This window comes from Pseudorca crassidens, chromosome 3 (genome assembly GCF_039906515.1).
Source record: "Pseudorca crassidens isolate mPseCra1 chromosome 3, mPseCra1.hap1, whole genome shotgun sequence".
Classification (NCBI taxonomy): Eukaryota; Metazoa; Chordata; class Mammalia; order Artiodactyla; family Delphinidae; genus Pseudorca; species Pseudorca crassidens.
In genome coordinates, this window is record NC_090298.1 from 109,490,081 (window position 1) to 109,516,025 (window position 25,945).

Here is a 25,945-nt window from a genome sequence, read left to right on the forward strand (position 1 = left end):
AGCTGCAGACCTAGATAGCATCTTTCTGGACAGATGTGGTGAGGTGGAGAGCCCAACCACCACCCAGATTCAGGGCTCATGGGGTCCTGCATCACCCTCAGGAGAACCCAGTGAATGGCTCGTCCTTCCTGAGAGGGGTTTCTGGTCACCTCAGGCCATACCATACACACAAAGCTACATCTTTGACCTTTGTAGTTGCAGCTCCAGTTGGAGCCTTCCTGCATCTCATCTAAGTCTCCAGAGATGCACCTCAAAAAGGCCAGGATGTCCAGAAGAGCAATTCTTGTCCTGCTCTCTGGGTATCCCCAGACCGCTGGCACTGGCGAATCCTGATTGGTCTGGGAGGACCTGAGGGTGGTTAACCCCCAACCATGTGTGGGTGGACTCTACATCCATATAGCCCAGCTTCCAGGGAGCTGGAGGTGTGGCTGACCTCACAGGCCCCTGCACTCACTTCTGGTGCTCATGTTGGGTAGGTGGTAGGGAGGACAAGGCCCAGACTCATGGGCACAGTGTTAAGGGTACCAACCAAGATGTGCACAGAGAATGAGCCAGGAGGGGGCGGTCATGAAATGAGAGTGAAGCAAGTTAAGAGAAGGCCTTGAGGGGACTCACTGGGTGTGTGGGTTGGGGGTGGGAGGTGAGTGAGGAACCTCTGACATCGGGGTTCTGGTTCAGGCAGCTGGGTGGACAGCAAGGCCACTTGCTGTGGTGGGGGAGACCCAAGGTCTCAGAGAGGTTTGGGGAGCCAGTCCAGACTGGACTGGATGTGGCAAGTTTGAGAGGCCAGAAGACTCAGTTGTGGCCACATGGGCCCAAAGGTAGGAGAGAAGTCATGGCACAAGACATCTGGAAGTCATTGGTGAAGAGGAAGTTCCCAGCACCAGAGCACTGCACAGAGCGGGCCAGGCCTTGGGTAGTGCCCAGGGGTGCCAACTTTAAGGCGGAGCCAAGGATAATGAGATGTCTTCACTTCACTCCTTGGTTCTTGTTGCTTCCTTGCTGTTTCCCAGGATCCAACAACTGTACACTCAGGAAATGACACTCCAAGGGTGGGTGTGCACCAGGCCTGCCCTCCCCCAACCTATGCCTCCCACCCGCCCAGAGGACTTCCTCCAGGGTTGGAAATGCATTCCCCACCTGTGAATCTCTATCCCTTAAGCTCATCCCCAGCTAGGAGTGTCACCAGATAGCTAGAAGGGGCTGCTGCCTTCATCTGCCTCCTTGGGATTAAAAGAAAAAAACCACTGGAGGCTTCATTAAAAATTAAAAGGGAGAGAAATCATTACCAGAAGCCTTTACTACTTCCAAAGTCCTGAGAATGCCCCTCACTGCCCTCTATGTTTGTCCAGGCAAAGGTGCTGGGTGGGAGCCTGGGGACCCTGGCCCAGCTCCCTCACCAGTCCCTCTGGAGCTGATGGGCCAGTTAAGGTTGCAGATGCAAGCTTTCTATTCTGGGCAAGATGGTTGGTTCTGGAACGACCTTCCTTCAGGACTTTTCTGAAGTGTCAGGGCTCCCTCAGACTCTCCCTGCAGCCCTGTTTGGGCAGGTGTGTCTCCTGTTTCCAGTTCTGTTCTTCAGGTCCCAGAGGGCCGTGGCCTTGAGCCCCGAGCTCCCTGTCATGTACCTCTGCCTCTGGAGAGAGCCCCCCACCTCCTTCCAGCACCTCCCCCAAAGGCCCCCCAGCCCCTCACAAGGGTGACAGTCCCCCTCCCAGGACTCAGACTGAGGGCCCAGCAGGAGTAGTGATAAAGGGGTCAGTGAACTGTGGGGAAGGGGAGGGAGGTGGCCCACAAAGTTTCTGGGATGACCGGAGGGGTCCTTGGGGCTCTCTCCTCTCAGCCCTGGGGCCATCAACTCATAACTCCCTCTCCCTAAACACACACTCATCCTGCTCCCTCAGGCCACGTCTTAGCGAGAGTGTGCCAAGTCCCCTGTGCAGTGCCAGGGGTACAGCAGCTGCCTTTGTGCTGGACGCAGGGCTGGAGCCTGCCTTCAAGCTTTGCCACTTCTCACTGCATGACTGTGGATTGTTACTTCCACCTCTGGGTCCCAGTTAGTTTATCTCCGCAAGGAGGTGAAGGCCCACTTTGCAGGTAACAACTCCCTAACAAGGGAGTTATGGGCTGCATAAGGGGATACTTTCTGTTTTGGCTGACTGGGTGCCTCCCTCTTCCCACCTCTGTCTCCCTTTTGTAAAGAAAGGATGAGAGGGGAGTGACGGCCAGTGTCTGGGCCAGTCTCCATATAGCCTGTGGCCCCCATCCTCCACCACACAGCCTCCAGGGCACTGTCTGACACAGACCTCCACTCTGTGTGGCATCTTCACCCAGTGTCCTTGACCCTCTGTTCCCCGCTGAGTGCTTCCTGGTAGGGGCTGAGCAGAGGTTCCATGGAAAAGGTAGAGGAAGGGCCAGGGCCTTGACATGCCACACTCTCACCCCCAGCCTGGCCACCTAGGAATGTCCCATCAGGCTCAGAAGGGTAGGGCTGGCCTCACGGTGTGCCCCAGATCCTGGCAGGGACTCCAGTGGGGTCTGGAGGACTGAGGCCTGGTTTCCCTGTACAAGGGCAACAACCCTCCTGCTAGGCAGTGAAACTTGCCAGGGCTGCAGGTTCGGGCCACAGTACTCAAACCATGAGTTCTACCTGCTTCCCAGGGCTGTCCACTTGAGCTCAGCAGCATGTCCTCACTTATGTCTGACCCCATCAATCTAGGTTAAATCACCCTCTGGGGCCCAGAAGCTCCCAGTGTGGGGAGCTTCTCCTATATCAGAAGGGCACCTGCAGAGGCATGGGGGCTCACACAGATGTACCTCATGTAAAACATCCTCCCCTCCTGACACATCTCTAAGTACAGACATCAACCACCCTGGCACACAGACACTCAGAAACGTAAGTGTGTGGACCCATATCCCTTCGACCACAAAACTCATGGCATGGGGAAGTAAACACCAACTCGTGCTGTGCTCTCCAAAGTCCATTGTGAAAATCAAACACTTGTCAGCCCCTCAAGAGCCTGTGACTTTTCCAGAAGCAGTTTCTGTTCCAGAGGGAGGCCTCTGGAGCTGGAGGTGGGCTGGGGCAGGGGCCACATAGGAAGCTAAGCCCAGAAGACCTTGGTTGAAAAGCCATTGTCCCCTGTACCTCCTGTGGATGCAGCCATGACCCTGTTGGTGCCTAATGCCTGCCAGAGGCTGTAGCTAGCAGCACAGTGCCCACCTCGGAGGGGCCAGTCTGCTCTGCAGAGGGAAGCGAGGTTCACGTAATTCAAGGGAAGAGTCACTCAGCAAGGTGGAGTTGGAAGCAGGATTTGAACTCAGAACCCTGACCCACCCCCCACTGAGGGCCCCAACTCACTTCTGCAGCTTGGGAGCTGAATATGGCTGTGTAAACCAGGATTGTTGCTGTTAGATGAGATCTTACCATGGAGGAATGTTCTGGATCTTGCTGGCTGGACTTGTACATGGTTGTCATTCCCTCAGCTCACAGGGGCTGTGGGGCAGAGGTTCCTGGCTGGGAACAGCTTGCTGACCGCTCTGGGTCCTTGGTGGGAGATGAGGTGAGCTGTCGCAGGACTATGTCATTTGGCTGGAATCTGCCTAGGTGGACAGTGGGGCAGGACTGTGAGAGTCCTCCTCACACTCATATCTCACTGTGGCCACAGCTACGGGCTCTAGGAAGAGAAGGGGAGGCTGGAGTTGGAATGGGCCCCAGTGTGGCACAGCCGGCCCAAAGGTCTCTTGGGATAACAGGCAGGATGGGAAGCCGGGGAGGAGGGCGGGGGTAGGAGCTCGATTCAATGTCTCCCAGGCCCTGCCCCCCAGCCACTTCAGGCCAGGAAGTCCATGCTGTGCCCAGAGGCCCCTCAGAGGCAGGGGGAAGACTTGGCAGGTCAGACTGCCCAGGAGGGCTGGAGAACGCTCAAGAAGGCGGGCAGGTGGGCTGCCAATTCTTGGAAAGACTCATTAACGAAAACCCCCAAGGCTGACCACCTTGGGGAAAGGCTCACCTTTCCATGTGTAGCCGATAAGGGCCAGGAGATTCCACAGTTCAGGTAGTTCCCCCGCCTCCCTGGTGTTTTGTGGTCACCATTAATCATTTCCTCTAACTGTGTATATAAGAGCTCTTTTGCCAGTGAGCCCAGTGCTCAGAGAGAAAGGCTAAAGTCCTAAGGAGGATGTGGCTGCAGAACCTGCTTCTCCTGAGCACTGTGGTCTGCAGCACCTCCGCACCCACACACCCACCCAGCCCTGCCACCCGGCCCTGGCAGCATGTGGATGCCATCAAGGAGGCCCTGAGCATTCTGAACCACAGTAAAGACACTGCTGCTGTGATGGTGAGTGAGGGAGGGAGCACAGGCCATGCCTGGGTCACCTCGCTGGCCTGGCCCTGGCATGCCTGTCAGCTTGATAACACAACATTTTCCTTTTCTACAGGATGAAACAACAGAAGTCATCTCTGAAATGTTTGACTCCCAGGTAAGATACCTCTCTGACACAACTTCTCAAAGGCCTCGGCCCTGGGGAGTGACTCCATTTTAGATGGACTGTCACAGGGTTGTCCACTTTCTCCCCAGTCAGCTGGTTGCCAGAAGGAGGGCTGCTCAGGAGGCCACTGGCTTTGCCCCTGTGGCAGTCGTGTGAGCTTCTTTACTAGCTGACCAGCCATGGACAGACCTAGCATTCAAGGGGCTAGGGGTCACCAGGGGACAGGTGGGTAAGTGGGAGTTATGTCATGAGACAGGGGATGTGGACATGGGGCACTCACTGTGGCCTGAGACCAAGCCCTGTGGACACGGTGCTGGCTACTGACGGGCACAGAAGGGTTTCAGGAACAAACTTTGCTCACACAGCAGGTCTGGGCGAGGGTCCCCTCCTCCTTCCCCCTGAATGCTGGGAGGACAGTGACCTCTTTTTTCTGGAGACTGGGACCCTCTTGAGATGCCAGGCCAAGGGAATGTGGCTGTATTGGCTGGGAATGGCCTGAGCTGAGTGGTGAGGACGAGTCAGACTCATGCCTGCAGTGGACAGGAGGACAGGGCAGTGTGTATAACCGGGTCCAGCCTGAGATTAGTCAAGAATAGTCCTGTGCCCCTCCCAGGCCCTGCTCTTGGTAGATAGGGATGAGAACAGGAAGGAGTGATGGGGAGGATGTCCTGTGCCTACCAGAGCACACTTGGCCACTGCTCACCAAAGAATGGACATTTCCCCCAGGAGCCGACATGCCTGCAGACTCGCCTGGAGCTGTACAAGCAGGGCCTGCGGGGCAGCCTCACTAGTCTCGAGGGCCCCTTGACCATGATGGCCAGCCACTACAAGCAGCACTGCCCCCCCACTCAGGTAAGTGCCCACATCAGGTCCCCAAGCGGGAAGGTCTCATTCTAGGAGGGTGGAGGAATGGTTGGGGAGAGACCTTTGGCTGTGGGTGTTCACGACCCCAAAGGGTTTCTGAGTCCACAGATTTTTAATGACTAGCCCCTCCTGAGAGGGAGCAACTCTAGGAGTTAAAACCCTGGACTCGAGAGCCTACAGCACTCCCTAGTGGGAGCTGCTACTATCTTTATTATTACCATTAATGAGGTCAGAGGTGAGGCAAATACAAGGAAACTCAAGACCTGCCTAAGGCCCAGAGGAAGTTCTGGGGCCCAAGTGCCGCCTCCTAAAAGCACTTTCCCCTGGCCCCTCCTGGGATGCCTGGATTGCACGGGAGCAAGGAGGAAAGCTTACCTGAAATGGAAAAAGGCCCCAAACATTCCTTTCCGGTGGGAAAAGAGTGAGGCCTGTGGCCTTGACTCCTGCCCCTTCTGGGCTCCTAGAGACGGCCTGGGCCCAACTGCTGTGCCCTGGCCTGGGACCAAAGAGGCAGTGGCCCAGCTGCCCAGCAGACCAGCCTCCGGCTTGCACTTTATCAGGCCCCTGGCCCCGGCTGCCATTGACAGAGCTGTGCACCTTTTGGGTGACACATGGGTGGCAGCATGTCACCTGACCCAGGTCAGCAGGTGGGCCCCAGACAGGCCTTCTGGCCTCTGAGTTCTAAGACGTAGCACAGAAACATGCTGATGCTTCCCCCACATTACCCACTCGTGCCTGGACTCAACTTATATATTTTTTCTTTTCTTTCTTAAGGAAACTTCTTGTGAAACCCAGATTATCACCTTTAAAAGTTTCAAAGAGAACCTGAAGGATTTTCTTTTTACCATCCCCTTTGACTGCTGGGAGGCAGTCCAGAAGTGAAGCAGGCCAGACGGGCCAGAAGCCAGCCTGGGAGCTTACCTCACAGATCGCTGCCCTCCCATCCACAAAGAGCCAAACAAAACTCAGGATCTTCACCCTGGAGGGACCACAGGGTGGGCCAGGGCTGTAGGGAGCACAGACTTGCTCTGGGCCATGTTGACCCTGATACGGGTGTGGTAGGGGAAACAGGAGATGTTTTACACTGGCAGGGATCAGTAATATTTATTTATATATTTATGTATTTTAATATTTATTTATTTATTTATTTTATTTCATACCCCATATTTATTCAAGATGTTTTACCATAATAATAAATTATTAAAAACCTGTTTTTATTTGTGCAGTTTTTCAGTTTGTTTTCTACCATGAGCGAATGCTCAAGGTGCTCTCCTTTACCCAGGTCAGGGAGGGGAGGAAGCTGGGAGTTGGGGCAGGGAACAGGGGCCTGCAGCAGATCAGGCACAATTGGACAGGCAGTGCTGTCAGAGCACAGGGGAGGTGACAGCCCTCCTGGGTGTAACATTCTGCACATCTGGACATGCTTCCATGGATGCTCAAAGGCTCCCACCCCAGAGAGAGGTTTCCAGGTTCACTTGGAAGTCCAAGTAACCCAGACAGTGGGAATCTTGCTCCAGAAAAGGGGGATCACCCTTCCTGGGCAGGCGGGGGGTTCCTGGGCTTGGCTGGTCACTGGCTGAATGGGCAAAACACCTGTGCCCTCCAGAGGCCTGGACCCTGTGGCCATGCCCTGTCCCTCACACTCGGGGCTTCAGCCACTCCCAAGGTGAACCAGCAGATAGACTAGCTGTTCAGGGAAAAAGAAACCAAACCACAGGGGTCAGAGCTCAGTATATTTACCAAACTTTCCCCAAGATGAGTGATCTTAATCTTTGAGAGTCAGAATGTAAGTTCATAATTTGTTGGTACATGGCTCTAGTGTGGCATGTTTTGGAGCTAGTTTTTGTTTTTACATGAAGTTTTGCATGTAATTAGGCATTTTCCCCCCAAATCCACGGCCTTCAGGCTGAGAAAATAGTAGCTCTCCTTCCTCTCCTTGCTTTGCCAATGGGGCTGGAGGACTTGTTCCTGAACCTCTTCTCCTGTGTCCCTCCTGCGGTCTGTGAGGAAGAGGGTGTGTCCCCAAGCGTCAAGTGGGCAGCAGGGCCAGCCTTTACCTTGATGGGTGGGCCTGGGGAAGCTCGTTTGGTGCAGTTCTAGCTCCTGCCTGGCTCTTTCTCCGTCCTACTTGCTCCCTCTGCTCTGGCTATCTCACCTGCAGACAGCGCCAGTCCTGGCCAAAGACCTGCCTCACACACAGGCAGAAAGGTCATGACTTCAGATGTGATCATGAATAAAACTTCTTAGACAAACCCTGAATTTCAGGAAAGACAAGATTCCTCTAAGTATGCTGTAGTCATAGAAAATGCATGAAAAACACATCTTGCCCAGAGATAAGGTAGGTCCTCTCCGTCTTCCATATAAACCAGTGATAACTGATAAGAGATTTAGCATTCCCTGAGACTTGTATATAGGTACCTCTCCCCACAGAAATGCTATCAAGCCCAGGGCTCGGATCAGCTTGGAGCCACCCTCAACTCATACCGTGAACCTGTACGTGCTCCTGGGGCTTGGAAAGCCATTCCACCCCAATGAAGATAGACAGCGTGTCTCCCCAGGACAATCACACAGCAGTCTGTGCTGAGATTCAGAAAGAACTCGTGGCTGACAACGTAACACACAACATAAGTCTGGGTCTTCATCAAACATCACTTTGCTCTCAGTGGCCCTTTGGGTTTCTAATCAACTTTTCCCACTTCTAGGGTTCCTTCAAAAGGCCCCAGAACACCAGTGAGGTAAGGAGAAGTCACCCCGTGGTCATTTCTGACCACATTTGAAAGGGATCACCCAGGGCAGAGACAAGAACAAAAGTTGTTGGGTCAAGAAATCTGGTGAGAAAGCTGGGAGTTTGAAGATCAAGTCTCCGGCTCAGTCAGCAGATGAACCAGCAGCCAGATTTTGCCAGGCTCTCTGATCACCGTCCCAGAGCAGCCCTGTGCCTGGAGGGAGACCACATACCCGCTGCAAAGCTCACAGGGCCCATGGGTCTCCTGTGGGAGAATCAGGGTAGCGCCTGAATTTGAGTCCAGAGCTCCATCTGGCCAGGGTAACCAGGAATGGATGAGGTTGAGGGTCAGCCGATGGTTTGCTGGGCACCACCACCAACTCAATGCCCCCCACGCTGTTTTAGGAGCTCTGCTATGGGAAGTTTAGAGAGGGTTTCATCTCCACCCTGAATGAAATCTCTAAGAAATATAACAATGATTACCACATAGTAAAGGACATGGAAGAACTTACCAAAATCTGCCCAAAGCTGAAAGTAAGTACCTGTTTGCTCTTAGGGGAACCTGAGACATCTTTTCTCTTGCCACCACAGCCAGAGGCCCAGTGGGGCAAAGGGCTTCTTATGGCCCCCACCTGCCACATGTGAGGCTTCAGGTACTACTTTCTGATCCAAAAGAAGTTCACTCACTGACAGGGGCTGACGCTTAGGGGAGTGGGGATTCAGGTGTCGTTCTGGAGGTTTCTGTCATGCTCTCTACCAAACTCCTATGCACAGGGGTCAGTGTGTAACAGGTCAGAGCAGGGCTGGTTGTGGACTCAGCCTGGGGAAAGGGAAGGGCCAACCCCAGTTGGGTGGCCAGTCTAAACTGGCTCCGGTTTGCCCTGCCCTTGGGGCCCCTTCTGGGCTAAGGAGCTCCACTGGAAGCCCACAATGTGGGGATGGGCAGTGGCTTAGGGGGACATGTTGTGGGGAAACAACTGAGGTGCCCTGCTTTCTTGGCCCACCTTGCTCTTTGTCTGCTGTGTCCTCCTGCCCTGCATGTCCTCATGTCCCTCTCCTGGGAAGCCACAAGACCTCCCCACATCCTGCTGGGTCTCTCCCCAGAGCTATGGATGGTCCTCAGACCTGGGGCTCCACTATCGCCAGATGGTCCCCAGTGCCCTCCCTAAGAAAGATGGGGAGGGCCTGCCTGAGTTACCTCCCAGGGGATGAGGTGGGGTCTTACAGGGCCTTTATGACTGGGAGAACTGAATTTGCTTTTATTTTTTTCTGCTAAGAAGATAAATATGTATTTCTTATTTAGTCAACAGAACCACACAAGAACTGCACTACTGAGACAAGTAATTTCTCAAAGTCCAAAGAAGCCTTACAGAGCGTTATCATATCTACAGAGGGATGGAAATTTGTAAAAGGACCAAGGGCATCCTCTGAGACCTCATCCTCTCACATCCTGGTGCCCTGGATTTTCAGGAAATGGGACTGGAGAAGCCTCAGGAACAATTTACAGCCAGGGTGGGGTAAGAATTTGCTGGCCCTGGGTCAGCAGATGAGGCTGAGGGTGGGTAATGATGGGGGTGTGCTTGAGGAAATATTTCTGTAACTGATACATCAGCACTTGCTGCTTTAATAAAGCTGGGGTGTGGAAATGCTGATGAGTAAGAGTCATGATAGTGTCCACTCTCTCTGGGGCCCTGATACACTGGAAGGGGCAGGGGGCTGGGGTTGATGGTGCCATACCAGGGCTCCTGACCTAGAGGGCCAGGGGTCTCTCAGGAAGGGACGCTCAAGAAGGCGAGTGGGAACCCCACCTCATCTGCCCCTCCACTGTACTTCCAGTGCCAGTGGACACACAGTAGGGGCCCCATCAATGCCAATGCCAGCTTGTTATTGCTCCCCTTCTCCCTGTGTCCTTCAAAACTCAGATCAGATCCTTTCCCAGACACCCCTCCCCAGCCTCACTCAGCACCCATCCACGCCTGATCCAAAGGTCCAAGGCCCTTCCTCCTTCGGTCTCTACTACAGCTCCTGGGGAGCTCGAAGTCTAGTTCATCCCCACCGCCACCCCCCGAGGACTCGTTGTGGCCACAGAAGGGTCAGCCTTAGTAAATGGCTCAGGAGAATGGGGGATTTCAGGCTACTCACAGAGGACTTGGCACAGTGGGGGACCTGGACCAGGTTGGGGGGCCCATGGGGGCCAGGGGCATTTCCAAACCCCCAGCTTCATCTAAACCTGCAAAGAACTCTGACTTCAAAGCCCCTCCCCTGGCCCGCTAAGCCTCTCACAACAGCCTCCAGTGTCTCGTTGGCATAATAGCTCCTCCCCGACTACTAACACCCTCACACCCTCAAAGCATGGGGCCTGCCTGTGGGAAATCCGCCAGTCACTCGGGTCCTGAAGGGCTGCCAAACTGGGCTACCAAGCTCTGACCCCCCACCCTCAATTCGAACCCTAACCCTAATCATTTGCACAGTTTATTAGAGGTGACTGGGATTACCCCACGATCTGAACAGCTTCCTACAATCCAAACCTTCAGACCAAACCAGGGAAGATAAAGATATATTGTTCTGGACTATAATTAGGCATCAAGCTGTAACCACAACTAGGCACAGGCCAGCCTTGTACAGAGTCTGCACATCTACCCATTGACAGGTCTTGCTCAGCTATAAAGCTTCAGATTGTGCCTGCAGCCAGCACACAGATCCAGCACAGCCCCGCCCACCCTCATCCCTTGCCCCAGGATTTTCACGCCTCTCCCTGCTCATCTCCACTGTGAGGGCCACTACAGGTTGGAGGTCAGCAAGTGTGACTGAGGGAAGTTGCCCAATTATCTCAGAACGTGGAGGATGGACCTGTGATTCAGGTTCAGCTGGTACAGGGCCAGGGGCCAAGGCTGGTTTCAGCCCAGAGAAAGCCCATGGTCCAATCCCCAGAGGCTATGAGCTCCTGTCCCTTGAGCAAACCATACAAGTGCTCAGAGTTCCCAAGGCCACTACTCTCTGACTGGAAGTAGGGTCTGCGGGGTGCTTGGCAGCATGGAATTGCTGAGACATGCGGGCAGGAAGAACTGCCAGGTGGGAGGGCCATGTGGGTACTGCTCTGGACCAACCATCGTGTGGTCCCCTAGGTAGGCCTGAGCCCACAGTTCCCTGGGAGCCTACTGGCACATCTGCCTCAGGAGCTAAGGATAGGCTGGCACATTGGAAGGCCAGAGCTCTGGGCTGGACACATACGCACAAGAGGCATAGCCCCAACCATCCTGGGTACCCGCTTTCCCTAGGAGGCCAGGAAACAGGTCCAAATTATATTCTTCCATGGGGGATAACCATGGGCAGGCCTGCAGCAGGCCCACTTTAACCCTAAGGAAACACTCTTGGCTGTGCCAGGCCCACCTCTAGGCCAGAAGGAAGAACAGGGCTGGGTGGTCTGAGGAGATAGGCACATCCATACATCAAGACTTCCCAGGACACTTGAACAGTCCCCTCCCTTCACGGGGGCCTCCCCAGGGACCACCCCAACCTGCTATCGCTTTCTGCCTCCTGGGTGCCCCATCCCCCTTCAGAAATCAGTGGTACTGAGGCTGGAACCAGGAATCGAAAACATGCACCTAAAGCAGCAGTGCAGCCCTCTCTCATATGCTAGACCTTGAGAACTGGAATAGCCCCATTGGCAGCCACACGGCAGTCTCTTTCAAGGGCCGTAGTGTGTCCACATCCTTTGACTCAGCATTCACATTCAGGGAGATCACACAAAAGACAGAAGGAGGAAGCTTCATCCACAGAAATAACCAATCTGCCAATCCATGAAATAAAATGACGGACATGAAGCTAACATGACAACATGTCAAGGCACCTGTGAAAGGTCCAGAATGGCACTGATGCCCGGATGACCCCCTGTGGGTCAAGAGCCGGAAGGGAATTTAGATGATGATTTAGGTCGTGGGATGGCAGGTGAGTTTTCTCCTTGGTTTTCTACCCTGTGATGGCTGTTAGTGTGGCCATGGCTGGATCTGAGGAGACAGGCTGAGTGCCAAGGTCAGTGCGCATCATGTGGTCTCCTTGCTTATACAAAATTTGCATCCTCAGTGTCCCCAGCTAAATGGGATCCTCAGTGATGGCTTGCATTGCATCGACTGATTTCCCCAGATTGGTTGTTCAGCCAAGATGCTGGTGATTAGCGCGCAATCGGGACTGCATCCCTCAAAGCCCAGAGCACTGTTACCTTCTTTCTGAGATAGCATGGATAGCAAAAGAGGCCTGTCTGCTCTTCCTTGTCAGGCAGGGCAGCTCTCAGTTTGGGCCTGGAGGTTGCAAGGTGCTGTCCAGGCAACCTTGATTATCCTCACAACTGTCCTGTGCGTGGAGTCTCTGACTGGGGCTATACATCTGGCCTGCCACCCAGCCCCAAGTGAGCAGGACTGGCCCTGGAAATCAGGGCCTGAGCCCTTACACCTTTTGCTTCCTGGTTGCCTGCACATGTATGTGCTTGGGAATTCGAGGTCCATATAATTGGAAGTGGAAGGCAGGGGCTGCATGGACCAGGCGCATACTGTGCCAACCTGGGCTTCTGAGCAAGCTATTTGTGTTGAATGCACAAGGCTGGTTGTTGTAGATCCAGAAGCTCCTCCTCTGGACCCTCCCACCTTGTTACATGGGCTTCACAAATAAGAAATCTGGCATGTAGGTCTCTTGGGGTCTCAGTTTTCTTATCTGTGAAATGGGGTTGTGGCAGGGGCAGAGAGGCCCCAGCCCTAGATCGGCCTGACACAAGGAGGCCCAGACAGATGCAGGGCCCTGCTGCCCGAGGCCTAGGTCAGAGCTCTGCTGAGAGCACCCTGATACTGGCCCTATTCCTCTGAGGAGAGGGGAGGCCAGAATGCTCATGGCATCGAGGTCTGCAGAGCAGGGCCAGCCCCCAAGATGGGAGCTGGGGATGAGGAAGGGCCATCTCACCTACTGTCAGTGCTGGCAGCTCTCTGCCCTAATGCTCAGAGAGGCCCAGGACTTCCTCAGGACAGTAAGGTGAGCCAGACAGAATCCTCAGAAGCCCCTTTTCTAGGCCCTCAGAAGGGCTGCTGGGCACAGACCTTGCCCTTGGAAAAGACTGACCAATTTCCTACCTATGAGGAGACCCCGAGTTATGGCTGCCGGTAAAGATGCAGCTTCACAAGTTATTTTTCATTGTGGTTGGTTTGAGATAACAACAGTGAAACAGTTTCATGTTGCTGCCACTGATGTTATCTCTGGCCCAGACCTGTTCTTTCAACCTGGAAATGATTAATCAAAACTTTATCTCCCTTTTCTTTTTCTCAAATTCAAAGAAAGATGAGTACAAACTCCCTAAGTTCTGCCCTCAAACACAGCTCCTGGGTCCTCACCCAAGGCGAAGGTTGGCATTTCCTTCAAGAGCCTGCAGTTCTTCTAGAGGCTGAGAAAAACCTTTTAAAATTATTTTACTTTTTAAAAATTGAGTCATTGTACAATAAAGTACACAAATCTTAAGTGTACAGTTCAGTGAACTTTTACATATGTTTATACCGATATAACCAGCATCCAGAGCAAGATATAGAACATTTTCCAGCACCCCAAAGGCTTCCTGTGCTCTCTCGCTCCTAGTCAGTATCCACTCCCCTAAGTATAGCCACCTTTCCAACCTCTTATCATCATAAAGTCGTTTTGCCCATTCTTGAACTTCATTTAAGTGGGATCATAGGCTGTGCTCTCTTCTATGTCTGACTTCTTTTGTTCAGTATTATATCTGTACAATTCTTTCTGGTTGTTGCATGTAGCTGTAGTCTGTTCCTTTCTGTTTCTGTATAGTATTCCATTGCATCCCAAATATATTTTCTCATTCTACTGCTGATGGATATTTTGGCTGTTTCTGCTTCCTGGCTAATATTAATAAAGCTACTATGAACACTCTTGTGCTCATAGTTTGGTGAGCATATGTATGCATTTCTGTTGGAAATGCTGGGAATGGTGTGGAATTACTGGGTCATAGGATATACATATTTTAGCTTAGTTGGTACTGCCAAACTTTTTTGCATGGAAGTCTTTTATAAACAACATTGTTGTGGGTTTTCCTGCCTTCTGTAGTTACTGCTTGTCCATCAGACACTGGATCTCTCCTCTTCCTTCTCATGGTCTGAAGCTATTTCCCAAACATTCTCATCATTATTAGAAATTCTCCTCTACATTGTTCAGTCTCGCCCAACCATCAACGTTCTGACAAGCCAATTGTTGGGAAACAAAACCCAAATCCGACTAAGCCTGGTCCGAGGTCAGCCCTTGCTCATAGGGTTGCGGGGCCTGCCCTTGGGGGGCTTGGCTTGGGCAGGCTGCAGTGAAGCACGTGCACCGAGAAGAGCAGAAGTTAGCCAGTTAATTGTTCTCCAGTTGCCCATGCTGTCATGGCTGTGGGTGGGCTGCCTCTACTTCCAGCATTTCCAGTGTCTCCTTGGGGCAGTTAGCTCAAGAAGGGTCCGATCTGACTTGGGTGTGGATGTTGTCTTGCTAGTGCACTGTGGAATACAGCCCGCATCCACAATTCTCTGGCCCCAGAGCCTCTGGGAGGCCTGAAGAAACTGTTAGGTACCACTGTCCTAGGAGAGAGACCAGGCCAAGGAGCTCAGCTTGGGGTCCTCTCGGGGTCTCAGTTCCCTAGTCAGTCTCCAGTCTCCTGCCATGTCCTGGTGCTTTCACCTTCCTTGTCCCTTTCAAATCTTTCCACTTCTCTCTATCCTACAGCCTTGCCCTGGCCCACCCCACCTCTCCCACACAGATGTCTACCACGATTGTCCCATGGGCACTTGTCTCTAGACAGGTCCCTCCTGCTTTGCTCCCCAGGCAGCCAGATGGATTCATGCACCTATTAATTCACTCAACAAATATTTACCGAGTCCTACAAAGTGTCAAGAACTATGCCAGGTGCTGCAAAGAACCCAACACTTGAGGTGCTTATGTTTTAGTGCATTAGTCTGGCTGTGTCCCATATGGGCTGCCTGCCGGCTCAGTATGAGCTCCAAGCCCTTTGGTCTGGTCGAAGACACTGCTCTGCCATTCTGGCCCCACAGTCCCGGAGACCTCTCCAGCCTCACTGCTCGTAGCTCTCTGTTTCCCGCACCACAGCCCTGGGCTCCAGGAACAGGAACCAGCTGCAGCTCTCCTACCAGCTCCAGGCCCCTGTGCCTGGAATGCATCCCAGTCAAATGGCTGACATTTTTCTCCCAGTGGGACAGACCAGTGTCCAGTGGGAGGTGGACACGTCCTCTACTGGGGCATCCTCCTCCTCAACATTTATTCTGGGGCTTGCCTGGCTACCTTCTAGGCCTTAGGGGAGCACTATCATCCGTTGGGGGACTGTGAGGTCTCTGCTCTGAACTACAGCTCTATCCCCCAGGTCTGGGGAGGACCACTCACTGCATAGGTGCCAGCAGTGACTGTGTTCCAGAGTCTGAGGAAAGTGAGCCTCTTCTCACCTCTGATTAATAGAAGTATTTACAGGTTTTATGGAAGTCAGGATGGAAAGGCAGCATGTATTTCCCTAAGTTTAGAAAATGCTCTGTGGGGCAAAGATCAGCACCAGGCTGTAAGGTACTCCATACACAACCAGGGATGTTGTTATCATTATCCTTATCAACAACAGCAACTGAGAGGTGAGCCAAGAGGATGACCTTGGGTCACCCAGGAGGCAGTGGAGCTGAGAACCCAACATCAGCATAGCTGCCTGCTCCCTCTCCCACTTAACGGATTTAGAAACTATCTTAAAGGAAGCAAAAGAAGGGAGGGAAGCCCAGCTCCCTGGCAATGTGTCATACTTCCTCCTGCCCAGAACCTGGGGCAGCCCCAAGTTGTCCCGGTGGAGGCCCTGACTCCCACCCAGGCCTATTGCGCCAGCAGGGCTGGATAAGTGTGGGGTCATTTCATGTGCTGGGAGTGGAGGCCGGGAAACAGCAGCTGTTGCTGGAGCCACAGCTTCAACTCAAAAACTACATGATAACTCATAGTCTTGCCCATCCCCCCACACCCAGGACGGTCTCCCTGACTGACCCCACAACTCTCAGGCCCCTTCTCCTACTGGGATCTCCATAGGGAAGCTGCTGTAGGTCCTCCCAGGTCTTCAACTGAAACAGAAGCTCTAGCCCTCCTCAAGGCCAGAGGCGGGGCTGTGCCCAGCCTAGCTTCACAGAAGACCTGTGACTCAGACCCTAACACCTCCTCTCACAGGTCTAACCCCTGGAAATGCATACCAACCAGTTTTGGAACCCAGGCAGAAATCAAAGGAAGCTGCAAGAGCCTCAGGCCATGCCGTGAGCCACAGTCACACCAAAGGCTCCCGCACCTTTGATGCTTAGGGACAGAGAGAGACAGGCTTGGGCTCCAGACCAAACAAAAACACTAGGCATGGCTGTGGGCCTGGGTCCCCTAGTTATCATGAACTTCCGTGGTAGGAAGGAGTATCTTTCCTTGGTGTCGGCCAGTTGGAAAGTCCAGGAGTCACAGGCAGACAGACAGAACAGGCCCATGACAGTGACAGACAAACAGAGAGACAAAGACTGAAGCTCCTGACAATAAGAGATGGACAGACCCTGACACTGACAGATTCAGGCAAAGCTTGGAAGGGACAGATGCAAAGACCACCTGGGGACAGTTGCAGTGACAGACATACAGGCAGATGAATAGACTTAGAGTCCCAGCAGGTACAGACAAAGACACAGCTGCTGCTGTGGTCAGGGTGAGAGGTGGCAGTTCTGCCCTGAGCTCAGCCCTAGAGGTTCTTGGAGTTCCTCTCTCTTGGCACTGCAATCAGAGACTTTGAGGGACTCTTTCCAGGGCCGCAATTCCCCCTGCCCCATGATCCTCAGGAATGGAGAAAGCTGTGGCCCTCACTGTCCCTGGAACTGTAACCGAGCAGGACCCTATGAGGCCTTCCCAGAATAGACCCCCACCCATGTCCTCCACCTGCCTTTTGTCTGTAGAAAAATTTTAGTCAAAGAATAAATTTCATCAGAGAAGTGAGAAAATACAGAAAGAAAGGAAAACAGTCAAGCAAGACAAAATAATAATACTTTAGCCATTAAACAAAGTCAAGGACCTTTAGTTCCTCCTCAAGGGCTATAGATAATATTCTGAGCCATGTCTTTTGAGCTGTTTTGCAGATCCTGAAACCCCCACCAGGTGAAAGAAGTTAACTGTGTGCTGCCCACAAGCACATAGACCCCAGACAGACCACTTGGAACCAGAAGGTTGATGATGCTGACTCCTGATTACCTCACCATCAACCAATCAGAAGAATGCCCACGAGCTGATCACGCCCTGCTCCTTGAACACTGTAAGACTCCTCACTACCCGTTCCAGGGTGGGACACACAGTTTTGAGGGCATTAGCCCACTGTGGTCCCCTCTGCCTGGCCAAGAAATAAAACTATTCTTTTCTACTTCACCCAAAAATCTGTCTCCGCGTTTCTATCTGGCACCGGTGAACAGAGTCAGCAACAGGGCCAGACTCAAGAATCAATTCATACCCCTGTCACATACCCCCTTCCAAACCTTGTGGGGCAGGAACAGCTCCCCCATATCCCTCCTGAGGTCACCTACTCACAGCACAGCGGAACTGCTTGTCCTGGAAAAGGTCTTATTAGGAGCCACTGTGAGTCCAGACTCTGTGGGCACAGTGGACAGTACCAGGTAGAGGCTGCAGTCCAGTGCTCCTGTGGTTATCAGAGGATGCTTAGCTCCAACTGGCCAACTTCTCTTCACCTCCATGACCTCCAAGGCCCAGAGACCTGAGGACCTAAAAGGTCCTGGCCAAGGGGAGAGACTCCAGGCCAGACAAGAATGGGAAGATTAGCCTCTTTCATAGTTAGAGAGACTGAGACTGACTTGGACACACTCAGCTCTGTGTCTGTAGAGTCCAAGAACCCCTGGGAAGGGGTAAGACTTTCCTACCTTGAAGGGACCTTTGTGCTGAAACCATGACCAGGCTGCCTGCCTCAGGCTGGGCCCCTGGGATGAAGACTCTGAGACAGAGACTGGCATGTAGGATTGTTCGTGGAAGGGGAGGGGAGGGGAGGGGGCAGGATTGAACAGAGGGAGAAGCTGGATCCAATGCAGTCACAACAAAAGTCTCAGCTGAGCCAACAGAGTTCTAGAGCTGGGATGATCCCTCAGAGTTTTCCTCATTTGGGGTGAGGAGGTTAAACCGTATTCCTTGATATTGATCTGTAATTAGATGTAGGCTGACCCTAGAAGGGGGCATGAATTCAGGCATGGCAATGTTTTTCACCCAAGGAAATCCCCAAAGAGAGGGGATGCCTGCCAAGAGGTGCCTTCCAGCAGAACTCCTAAGCTGGGGGAATAAGCCTTTGACTCCTGAAGGGTGTTCTGGATAGCACACCATTACATCCACCACAGTCCACCCCTTGAACTGTTTGGATTCACTTCTTCATATAACCACTTCCCATAGGTTCTGTGAGCAGCTCCTCCAGGATTTTAGTGCTGTGTATGCCGTTACATGTTTAACAACTGGCTCTTAAAAAAAAAAGGTCAAACCTTGATTTGAACGTTTGAAAATTATCATTGTGTAAATACTCCCACTAAAGCAATCTGAAGTTTGTAATGGTTTGAAAACTGGTTGGCAAAAACTTAGCAATGGGCTCTCTCAAGCCAGGCTGAATCACCGATGATTCTGATGTGCTTCTCTTCTTGAAGGAAGCATAGAAGAGAAAGATTAGCGAGATGAACTACAGCCCCTGCTGTTGTAGTTGACCTCAGGGCCACAGTTAGCACTCATCTCCTCCTCTTCTATCTATTGCAGATTCCCTCAGTTAGCACTGAGCATATACTCATCCCGATGGCTTCCCCAGTGGCATAACCCAGTCCCTCATCCCTGAGGATCTAATTCCTGATCTGATTCGATTTTAGCCTGGGGTTTCTGCACTTGTCCCTTTATTGTCAAAATTGCGGGGAGGAGTACCAGAGAGTCACTCAAGTGGATCCCACTGTGTAGCACTGTGTAGCGGTACCCTTTCCTCCTCCTGAAGATCAGGCTCAGGTACCCCTGCCAAGAGTACTTCTTTTCTGTTGGTCTCTGGAAAAAAGGAGGCAAAATTCCCTGGCAACAGTCTTGGCTTACAGTTTAATGGGACTCTTGCTGTGGTCTCGGGTGGAAGTGTTCCTTACTGGGGAAACAGGATCTCTAAACCTACAGAGTCCAGAGTTGCAGGGATGGAAAGCACAAATTTCCCAAGTGGGTCACTGCGTGATGGTAAAACGGGTCATTCCTGCTTCTGTCTCTTGGTTCTCAGACCCTTGTATTATATCTATTGGAACTTGAATCCATATAAGGGTCTTTCACTTACAGTGAGAACCGTGTCTTGGAGGATGGCTTATCATCCTTGTAAAGTACCACTCCTAAGCTGGCGCTTCAACTATGCCTCCAACAAGCTGTCGTACAACATTCTATCGGGTCGGCAGCTCCTAGATGGTGCAGTATGTGATATGATCAGTGGTCCCTACAGTCATGGACTTACTCCTTCTTTGCCATAAAGTGGATCTCTTGGTTTGACATACTATATGAGATCCCATGCTAGTGGATCAAATACTCTGAAAGCCCTTGAATAGTGATTTGGCTAAGGCCCTGAAGATAGGAAAGGCAAACCCATTCCTGGAATGTGTATTTATTTTTGTCAAAACGAATCACTTGCCCTTCCAGGGTTTTAGACGGCCATGTAGTCAATTAGCAACCAAGTGGCCTGTTGATCTCTCTGACTCACGGTACTATATTTGGAGCTCAAAGTTGGTCTCTGTTGCTGGCAGGCTAGACATTTGACAATGGCGATAGCTAAATCAACTGTGGTAAGAGCTCATGGTATTGGGTTTATGTATAGCTTGCATCCCTGTCCCCAAGGCTACTCCATTCATGTACCCACTGAGCCAGCACTGGGGTACAATGACAGAAGCTGGATGATATTAGCTGGTAGAGTCATTGTGTTTACCCGATTATTGTACCTCTTACATTGTGGTATGCTTCCTGGCGGGCATTAACATGCAACATGAAGTTCTTCATACTTCACGCCACTAACGTCCCTCCATTGCATGCCTCTGTACTACACTACCTTGTCCCAGGTCTTCTAGTCTTTCTCATTCCAGGTCCCGGAGCAGCCAGCCAAGCCATTTGCCACTGCCCTTGAGTCCATATATATTTTAATTTCAGACAACCTTTCTACACAAAGTCAATGGCCAGGTATACCACCTGAAGCTCCAGCCCATCGGATTTTTTCTCAATATTGTCTTTCAAGGTCACCCCTGAGTGGAGCTGTAGTATAGTAACTAACCATTTCTGGCCTGACTCACATACTGATCTGACCTATTTGTAAACCAAGTGTGGGCTTTTACCTCCTCCATCAGCTGGTCCTAGGGGATCACCCATGTATCCATAGGTGTAAGCCCGGGGAGAGGCTCTGGTGCCACAGAAGCACAAACATGAAGTCCTGGCTTACTTGTTTGTGAAGCTTACTTGTGCCCTCCAATCCTGCTCATACTTGATTCCCAATGTACAACTTCCATTTTATGATGGGTTGTTGCTAGGCTTGCCTGACTTTCTCAGTCAGGCCCTCCAGATCCATCAGGGCTCAGGAAAATAACAGGAGCTGTTTTTCAAAAGGTGTATAATTCCTCAAGGCAAATGCTATGGCTTTGTTCCATAACCTCAGGGACACAATGTATTCTCCCACTACTGGTATCTTCAAAAACCACAGGATCTGATGATTCATATGGTCCAAATAGCAGGGTTACTTGTACTATAGCCTGAAAACACTGCAGAGCCCTTTCCTACCTGGGGCCCCACTCAAAGGTTGCAGGCCTTTGTGTTACTGCCAGGTATATGGGTCACAGTAATATTCCCAGGTGTGCAGTAGGTTACATCTATAACCCTAAGAGGCCTACCAAACATGGTGCTTCCTTCTTCATGGTGAGAAGTAGAACATGTAGTCATTTGTCCTATACTTCAGAGGAAATTTCCTGACACGCTCTAGACCACTGGATTCCTAAAAACTTTACTGACGTGGCAGGCTCTGAATCTTCACAGGGGTTATTTTCTGGAGTACGTGTATCTTGTCATGGCTATCAATGTGTTAGTCACTTCTTGATCATCGTGTCTGATCAGCATAACATTATTTTATAACATCTTTATTGGAGTATAACTGCTTTATAGTGTTGTGTTCGTTTCTGCTGTATAACAAAGTGAATCAGCTATATGCATACATATATCCCCATATCCCCTCCCTCTTGCGTCTCCCTCCCACCCTCCTCATCCCACCCCTCTAGGTGGTCACAAAGCACCGAGCTGATCTCCCTGTGCCATGCAGCTGCTTCCCACTAGCTGTCTATTTTACATTTGGTAGTGTATATGTCAATGCTACTCTCTCACTTCATCCCAGCTTACCCTTCCCCCTCCCCATGTCCTCAAGTCCATTCTCTACATCTGTGTCTTTATTCCTGTCCTGCCCCTAGGTTCATCAGAACCATTTTTTTTTTTTTTTTAGATTCCATATATATGTATTAGCATACGGTATTTGTTTTTTTCTTTTTGACTTACTTCATTCTGTATGACAGACTCTAGGTCCATCCACCTCACTACAAATAACTCAATTTTGTTTCTCTTTATGGCTGAGTAATATTCCATTGTATATATAGCATAACATTATTGATAGAGTAGACCAGTGTGATGTTCTGCAGGAAGGAGCGATAACCTAACCCTGGAAATTTATACTGTTGTTTGTTCCAAGTAAATGCAAACTATTTCTAATAAGGGTAGAAAAGAATGGAGTCACCAGATCAGTGTCCACACACTGTATGCCTGAGGTCATGTTAATCTACTGCAGGAAAGACAGAACACCTGGCAGGCACAGTGGCTGCAACTGTGGCTACTATTTGCTGAATTGGTAGTAGCCCACTGCCATCTTCTAGGGTGTATCTGAGTTTTATTGGTAAATTAAAGAAGATACAATGGACTTCCTTTAGGTCTTTAATGGTGGCACTAATTTCTCCGATCACCTCTGGAATGTGATATTGTTGTTTTTTTGTTTTTTTGTTTGTTTTTTGCGGTACACGGGCCTCTCACTGTTGTGGCCTCTCCCGTTGCGGAGCACAGGCTCCGGACGCGCAGGCTCAGCGGCCATGGCTCACGGGCCCAGCTGCTCCGCGGCATGTGGGATCTTCCCGGACTGGGGCACGAACCCGTGTCCCCTGCATCAGCAGGCGGACTCTCAACCACTGTGCCACCAGGGAAGCCCTGTGATATTGTTTCTGATTTACTATTTTGGCTGGAATAGGGAGAAGTTTTTAAGGTTTCCACTTGGCTTTCCTCAATATGATAGCTCTTACCACACAGGTCAAGGACCCAATATAGAAGATTATGCTAGCCATGAAGTATGTTTATCTGATTATATCACCGGGTGAGTGTGTGGACCTAGAGAGCCTGCTATGAGCAGGATTCAGACCAAGAATCTATTAATTATCTGAACCACATATGCCCCCAACTCTAACAAGAAGGTGCTATTTCAGGTCTCTAGAGAATAATTTCAATTCAAATCCTGTGTTTCATAGTCCTTAAAATGCTTGTGTATTCTTTTCCCAGTATCTAAATAAATATCCAAATAAATGGCCACAGGTTCCCTTGGGGAAGGGCTGGGGAAATCATTATCATGCACATTTGCTGTGGTATTATGGGATCCTTCCTTCTGGAGATCTGGCTTCTTCTTCAATCAATGCATTCTGAGTCTGAAAACTGATTCTGGTCTGGAAACTTAGCAAGGGACTTGTGATTGGGATGACTAGGCTCATCATCCTTGATTGATTTCTTTTGATTGTACTGAATGAGCAGTACTACTCTCAGTGAGCTCAGTTCTGTGACAATATCTCCTACTGTCAGTCCTGACCTACTGAGGACAACCACTGCTTTACTTCTTAGTGAGGCTGGTGCCCTTCTTTCCAGCACACTCTTTACTGTTTTGGTATCTTTGGGGCCCTTGGGTGGGTTTTCCAACCTTACTTAGTATCTCACTCCTGCACACCCACTTCCTCCACAGTCTGCCACAGCAATTCTAACATGCCTATCTCACTTATTTTTCCATGCTTCTAGGAAACATTCTAATGGTGTATTTGCATCATCTCCTGGGGTCCTTGCCACAGTTTTAAATACTGCATCCTTGGACAGTGATCTCAAATCCATAAACGTTTATCCAAATTTGCTCTAAGCTTTTCATTATCTTTTCCTGAGAATCAGTTAAGCTTAGCAATAGTTACCCAATTCCATTATCCTTGGAGTAACTAATTCCCCTGTGTTTCTCAAACAGCTGATAAATTGCACCAGCTAATGCACTCTCTTCCAACAGGAGTAGAAACATTAACAACTGCACTATTACCTTGTGCCAGAGACTGTGCTTCAGAAACAACTGTGAAGGGGTGTGTCCTCACTGGCAGCCAGGGAGTACTCACTGTGCCTCAGCCTTCAGGTACCAGGGACACCCATCAGGCAATGAGCAGATTCAGCCCCATCTGGGTCAGGGAGCTGGGGAGTTGGGTATAGTTTCTTGGGCAGGTAGTCCCAGGGCAGTCTCTGAAGGGAGGAGGAGGAGTCATCTGCCAGGTGGCAAAGGGGTAGGAAAGAAGATGCCTGTGACGGGATGAGTAAGAGAGAGCCTTTCCTTCATGGCAGAAGTCCTGGTGAGAAGCATGGCAGGGATTAGCTAATACTAGGGTGGAGGCTGAAGCCAGACAGGAGAATTCTGGGCCCAGTAGCTCACAGTTAGTGTGGTTTCAAAATGGTGCAATTTCTCCCCAGAGAAGGGCATGCAGAAGTATGTCTGGGGAATACCATGAGTCTGAGGTGCTGTTTAGGGGTAGTATATTAAGAAAAGATAGGGGCCCCAGTTGGAGGGTACAGGTCCTCATTTAGCCCTCAGACCAAAGTTTGAGACACTTATGTAGCCAAGGAGAGAAAGGACCGAGTCCCAAGTAACTTGCAAACCTAGAATGTAGGCAGAGGAGGAGGAGGCAACTGCAGAAGAACCGCTAGGGACTGAAAAGAGAGGGAGGGAGGGAGCCAGGAGTGGTGGCATCATGGAGACAGCGAAGACCAAGAGGTCAGAAAACTTCCCTGAACCTGGAGAGAGCAGGTCAGTGCAGGGTGAGGTGGCATCTACTGGCAGGGCCTTGGGGCAGCTGGGGGTGAGGGGCCATGGGGAATGAGGAAGTGATGTGAGTGGAAGAGGCCTAGATAGTTCAGGCCCTTGAGGCTGGGCTCTTTTTTTTTTTTTTTTTTTGCGGTACACGGGCCTCTCACTGTTGTGGCCTCTCCCGTTGCGGAACACAGGCTCCGGACGCGCAGGCTCAGCGGCCATGGCTCACGGGCCCAGCTGCTCCACGGCATGTGGGATCTTCCCGGACCGGGACACGAACCTGCATCCCCTGCATCGGCAGGTGGACTCTCAACCACTGCGCCACCAGGGAAGCCCGAGGCTGGGCTCTTTTAACAGGTTGGATATTGAGCAGGATTCAGGTAGAGCAGCTCTCGGCCTGTGGGTCACCCCAGCTTCCTTTCTCAAGCTTCCCCCAGAGGCTTGTTGGAGCAGGATGGACAGGAACTGTACTCAGGTCCAGGTGCCAGCTCATCCCTGGGTTTCCGCAGGGGGCGGGTCCAACTGGTCCGCCAGTCCATTCTGAGCTCTTCTTAGGCAGGGCTATATCCAGCAGTTTTGAAGGCTTTCCAGTGAGATACAGTGCTTTTGTCCCATGGAACCTAAAGGGAAATCCCAGCTCTGGTCCCCACCCCTTGACTAAGGCCTCCAGAATCTGGGCCAGAGGCCAGGGTGGAGCAAGCCACTGAATCAGGACAGCGGTTTTCTGTCCACACATTCCCCTACCATCTGCACCCCAGAAGATGACTCTATAGGAGTGGGGAGCTGAAGTCCATAGAGTCACTGGAATGAGTTACATCATTTCTTTAAGGCTCACCACAATCATGTGAGACCATGACACCCCTCTTTCACAGATGGCATAACTGAAGCTGCAAGCAGAGAAATAATTTGCTGAGATCTATAAAGCCCCAGAGGAGCAAAGATGAGACTTGGAACCTAGTCTCCGAGACTCCTTGTCAGGTGTTCTTCCATCACCCTCTCTTCCACTCAGCATGAACCAGCCAGGATAAGATACTAAGAGGGATGGCAGGTCTTGGCTAGGTAGCATCAGGATGCCAGCTGGACCTGGATCCTCTAAGTGTCTGCCCCCTGCCTGCTTCAGGACCCTGAGCGTGAGCCTTATGGCCCATCTAGCACCCCGAGCTCCCACTTATACCTCACATCTCAGCCTTCCACAGCCTCACTCCTCCTTGAGCCGTCAGCCCCCAGTACCCACCGAGAACTTCCTCCTAGATGACCCAGACTCTTCACAACCACCAGTGTGGTGGAACCATTTTACCAACAGAGAGACTAAAACACAGAGGAGCCCAGGGAGCCAGGGCAGTTGAGAGCACATGGGTCCAACACCTGCCCTAGGGCAGGCCCCCAAGTGTCCATGAATGGCAGATATGAGGGATAGCAGCCTTGTATCTCAGCCACCTCAGTAAGGACAAGGGTGAGGCACCCGGGGCAGCCCCAGCTCCAGGGCCTTCAGAGGGGATCTCCTCTCTTTGTTCCCCACAGGAAATGTGGTGTTGGCCGGCCAGCCACAGAGGCCTGGGCATCCCCACGGAGCAGCCTTACCTCTCCGCTCTCTGGCCCTCTCCCCACCTTTATCACACTGGCAGTCACGCTTCTTATCTCAGAGCCTGGCTTCCTGCTGCTTTTAAAGAGACACGTGGCCTACCACT

At 51.4% G+C, this 25,945-nt stretch overlaps 1 protein-coding gene across 1 annotated transcript; it reads left to right on the top strand.

Moving 5' to 3' along the window:
* The first annotated feature begins 4,181 nt into the window (after positions 1 to 4,181).
* CSF2 (colony stimulating factor 2) lies at positions 4,182 to 6,568 on the top strand. The gene is made up of 4 exons (XM_067730101.1): positions 4,182 to 4,340; positions 4,441 to 4,482; positions 5,218 to 5,343; positions 6,130 to 6,568. Exons 1-4 carry the CDS (start codon positions 4,182 to 4,184, stop codon positions 6,235 to 6,237), a joined length of 435 nt encoding a protein of 144 aa, XP_067586202.1. The 3' UTR covers positions 6,238 to 6,568.
* Positions 6,569 to 25,945: the final 19,377 nt, after the last annotated feature.